This window comes from Perkinsus marinus (genome assembly GCF_000006405.1).
Source record: "Perkinsus marinus ATCC 50983 genomic scaffold scf_1104296970268, whole genome shotgun sequence".
In the NCBI taxonomy this organism is placed as follows: domain Eukaryota; phylum Perkinsozoa; order Perkinsida; family Perkinsidae; genus Perkinsus; species Perkinsus marinus.
In genome coordinates, this window is record NW_003202533.1 from 62,625 (window position 1) to 67,365 (window position 4,741).

General features: G+C 47.8%; 1 protein-coding gene across 1 annotated transcript; it reads left to right on the plus strand.

Annotated features, from left to right (window-relative positions):
• Window positions 1-263: 263 nt before the first annotated feature.
• On the plus strand, window positions 264-2,930 carry Pmar_PMAR027771 (conserved hypothetical protein; the record flags this gene model as incomplete). Its single annotated transcript, XM_002767663.1, has 18 exons — window positions 264-338; window positions 380-451; window positions 503-578; window positions 636-697; window positions 776-886; window positions 934-1,104; window positions 1,150-1,215; window positions 1,272-1,377; window positions 1,422-1,513; window positions 1,563-1,655; window positions 1,700-1,817; window positions 1,873-2,018; window positions 2,066-2,150; window positions 2,198-2,271; window positions 2,349-2,431; window positions 2,476-2,564; window positions 2,628-2,752; window positions 2,808-2,930. 18 exons carry the CDS (start codon window positions 264-266, stop codon window positions 2,928-2,930), a joined length of 1,767 nt encoding a protein of 588 aa, XP_002767709.1.
• Between the last annotated feature and the right edge of the window lie 1,811 nt (window positions 2,931-4,741).

Sequence of the window (4,741 nt, forward strand, 5' to 3'; positions counted from 1 at the left end):
TAGCTAGTTCTCCACTGCGAACGTCTGTATTTTCGATACATGTGACAGTGATCACGCGTAAGGCTACTACTATTAGGTCATTCTGATTTCTCATGCGTCATCTTCACCAAGTGTGCCTCTGTGTGTCGCCATCGCTTTAGTGATCGGCCTGTCGGCTTCTTAAGCGGAGATGTGGTAGGTCAAGGAGAGTATTTCGCCGATGGATTATGACGACTTGTAACTCTGACTTTCGTTGCTAGATCTTATATGACCTAGAGGGTCCGATGCCTCTCCTTGGCGAGGGAGGGTACGATATGAAAGATTTCGTCGCGCCTGCTGCTACTGGGACAAAACTTCAGGTAGAGATTCAACTCGCGAGCCTGTTCTGAGTGGCTGTCAGGTCTTGGCTTGGATACTTGGCCAATGGAAAGGTGGTCGCATCATAAGGAGAGCCTTTATCAACAGCAATCACGTGAGTAACCGCTACTTCATCCCATACGGCCAATATACTGTCGCTCTTCAGCCTGAAACACTCCGACAGCTCTCGTTGCAAGTGGACAAAAGAATACCATCTTTAGGGATGCCCATGCAAAGGCTTGGTAAGTCTAGAGTGGCTGCCTATATATCGAATTGTCATGAAATTGTTTCGTGTTCAGATGATGAGGACTTTGATGCTGCGCGGAGATATGCTAGAGAAGAGCATGCTCAACTAGCGGAGGTATGTCGCTGAAGTTGACTATTGTTTCCTCGCGGTTCTTGTGCCGCGTACGATTACTAGTATGATGGTATTTTTCAGAATCCAACACAGTACCTCAGCCAGCTGGACAGTAGTAAGTATCCGTATAATACCATTGAGGATTACCACCGGGCTTATCTCTCTGGTCGAACTCCGACACAAGTTATCACGGTGAGCTCCGAGGCTTATCGCCAGGCTCTATCTGTACATTCTCTCAGCGTGTATTATCGGCAGTAGCCGAGTTGAATCCAACCATCAAGGCCATCCAAGATCTTCTTCCCGAGTCAGAAATAATGGCGATGGCTAAGGCGAGTGACAAAAGATACGCTGAGGGGAAGCCTCTGTCTATGCTCGATGGTGTCCCCTTTACTATCAAGGATGAAGTGCATGTAAGCTCTGTGTTAGATTGACCCTTTAGGACTGCGCCTGATTAGGTTAAAGGACTCCCGAATATGTACGGAACTAATCCCAACAATCGTCTGCCCGGCGCAGCCAAAGTGGTGAGTTATATTATTACTACTGGTTCACTGTGCATGATATGTTCATGTGAGTGCAGGAGGAGGATAACGACCCTGTAGTTCAAGCCCTTCTCGATGCTGGTGCCATTCTCTTGGGTACCAATACTATGCACGAATATGGCGTGTCACCGCTGGGCTACAATAGTAAGGTCATTTAACTGCTCCAACGTGTAGTGCTGTCACCTCAGCTTGGTATCAAGGCCCCTTGAATGCTTTTAATACCTCGTACTTCACAGGAGGTAGTTCCAGTGGAAGCGCCACGGCTGTTGCTGCTGGCTTGGTGAGCCCTTATGCGTCTCGGATCCAACCTGTTCACTATCTGTTCGCAGGTACCATTCGCCATTGGGTTTGATGGAGGTGGATCGATACGCATACCTTCCTCATGGTCCGGTGTTGTCGGCCTGGCGCCCACCTTTGGTCGAGTGAGTCGTCTTAGAGTGACATAGCCCTGCACGCAAGCTCACAGGTCAACTTCGAAATTCCCTCTACTTCCGTCTTCACCGTCCTTCATTGTGGCCCGATTGCAGCGACCGTCGCAGATGCAGCTCATGTCCTACGAGTAATTGGCAACACTAAGCATGAAGGTAACAACAGTAGCTAGGTTGAGGTGTCGCCCGAGTATTTGTGGTTTCTCTTCAGTGCCCCATATCTACGATCGTCTATACGGTCCCGATGGGCGTCCTGCAGTCCATCTGCATGCATTGACCAGCCCAGAGACTAACCACAAGCCTACTGTTGGGATCTTTCAGGATTGGGTTCGCCACAGTGATCCGGAAGTCTACAATGTAGGTTGTATATGTGGTTGAGATAATGAACAGAGTACATTTGGTAGGCATTCGAGAAATCATTGACTGCTCTGGATTGGAATATTTATAATTTCACAATGCCAAACATGGGCGCTCAGTCACTCTCCCATAGTGAGCTCAGAGTGTAAATGAGCGATTCTTAACGTACTCGAATTCAGTGCTCACGATAACTGCCGAATTCGGCAAGGAACTCGACTACGAAGATATCTCTCGATTGGAACCAGGCACTAAGGTGAGAAGGGTTGGCTTCCGATGTGCTTAAGGTGCTTAAGGTTGTCGGGCCTCTACGGTTGCGCTGATGTGTTGTAGATTGAATTTGGTCTTGGACGAGATATAACAGCAGTTGAAAGACTCACCATGGAGCGATTAAAGGGCTGGTCTATGGAGCAATGGTAAGCAGGAGCATAGCAGCTCCAGGATTACTCTTGCCTCTCAGGAACGCTGTGTTCGAGAAGGTGGATGCTATTGTTACACCGACACTGCCCATCACATCCATTCCTATACCAGAGGATACCAGAGCTCACGGTAGTAACATGCAGCTGTCTTGATAGATGGTGTTACCAGTCTCTCATTGCCTCTTGTGTCTAGGCATGTCTAATACCACACTCTTCGTTCAAATGATGCGCTATGTTTGGCCTACAAACTTCTTGGGGTTTCCAGCTATTACTGTCCCTGTGGACTACGATTCGAAAGGGATGCCGATCGGCCTGTTGGTCAGCTCTATACACACAATATTCCAATGAGGTCTCCAGAATGTTATTTGTTCAGGTGATGTGCCCGCAGTGGAAGGATGATAAGTGTCTGGCCTTGGCCGAGCAAGTGGAGAAGATCGTTGCTAATGAACGGAGGAGGCCGAGCAAGAACTGGGTTGACGTCCTCGCCGGTAACTAGGCTGATTTAACCAGTTGTATCATCACATCGTTGATTTGATATTATATGTATTCGAATTTTGACTTTCCACTGGAAAGTTGAAACTGTAACAGAGGGCGGCTGTCCAAGAGTCTCGGTCTGAGACCTCGATTTAGTTTGAGAATTGGAGTGTTAAGGTGCCTCGATTCCGGCACAACTGATTTCACTTTTAATTTACTCGAATAACTGTGGCGTTTAGAATGCCTTGTGTTGGGTTACTACGCCAGTTTAACAAGCATTGCCATAAGTCTAGCTATGGCATTGAGATGTCTGGTGTTGTGAATCGCTAAGTTTAGTTCTGGGAATTTTTTCAGTAGTGGTTATGAAGAGCGAAAATTGTGAAGCGCCTCACAGCTCCACCGCAAGGCGCTTTCGCATCGTTAAAATCCATAGGGTGAGGAAATTTCACCGATGATATCAGTTAACTTGTTGTTAGGTAACTTACCCTGTCATCAGCAAGAAGTTCTCACGTCGGACGATGTTATGGGAGTAGTTGGTCCGTGATCATTGGTCCCTTACGGGAGGTTCCACAGGACTTCCAGAGGTAGGTAGCTTGTGGCAGTGCTACGACGGCAACTTCCATCACACATCGGGCATATTCATAGTTCACAATCGGGCACGTCGGCAACCCCGCGCGTTTCTTGAAGCTCCCCTCTCTTTGAGACATATGAGAGTATGGACTCTTCACCAGGTTCCACCAAACAAATAATATCATCGAGTGTGTAGTTGCTTCAAGACCAGTGGCCTTGTTCATCTATGGGCCCATGTTGGCGCCACCCTTGCAGCAAGGGCCTTGCTGTCACTTGGTACTCTCCGAATGGGGCAGCTATGCCATCCCGAGATATGCCCATAAAGAACGACTACTCCGATTGGGGCAGCTATGCCATCCCGAGATATGTCTCATAAAGAACAACTACTCCGATTGGGGCAGCTATGCCATCCCGAGATATGTTTCATAAAGAACAACTACTCCGATTGGGGCAGCTATGCCATCCCGAGATATGCTTCATAAAAAACAACTACTCCGATTGGGGCAGCTATGCCATCCCGAGATATGCTTCATAAAGAACAACTACTCCGATTGGGGCAGCTATGCCATCCCGAGATATGCTTCATAAAAAACAACTACTCCGATTGGGGCAGCTATGCCATCCCGAGATATGCTTCATAAAAAACAACTACTCCGGGTGGGGCAGCTATGCCATCCCGAGATATGCTTCATAAAAAACAACTACTCCGGGTGGGGTAGCTATGCCATCCCGAGATATGCTTAATAAAAAACAACTACTCCGGGTGGGGCAGCTATGCCATCCCGAGATATGCTTCATAAAAAACAACTACTCCGGGTGGGGCAGCTATGCCATCCCGAGATAGGTCGTAGTAGTACTATCACATCTCCAACCAATGGGAAGATCAACGTCTCGATACAATACCGAAGGAATTCCATTTTAGGTCAAATAAATCTTTCAGCTAGTAAAGTCTTTTCTGCTCGATGGAGGATATTTCGTGCCGCTCATATAGGGGACAGTGTACACAATGGTGTCTCTTCTACAGTCGACAAGATGCTAGAGGAAGCCATCTGGCGCGAGTGTCATTCGCATGTGTCTCTCGTACGCTAGTTGATTGGTGGTCTACCGTGTGAGGATCGGAAGTTTGTCCCGTCATCATGTGGCATGAGATCCTGAGGTTTGTGAGGTAACCAAGTGTTGCTTATTGGGTTGTGTGATGAAGTTGTAGCGCAGTTTTGATCCTTTATGACATCGTTCTTCGTCAAGTGTGGATTCTGTGGTGTC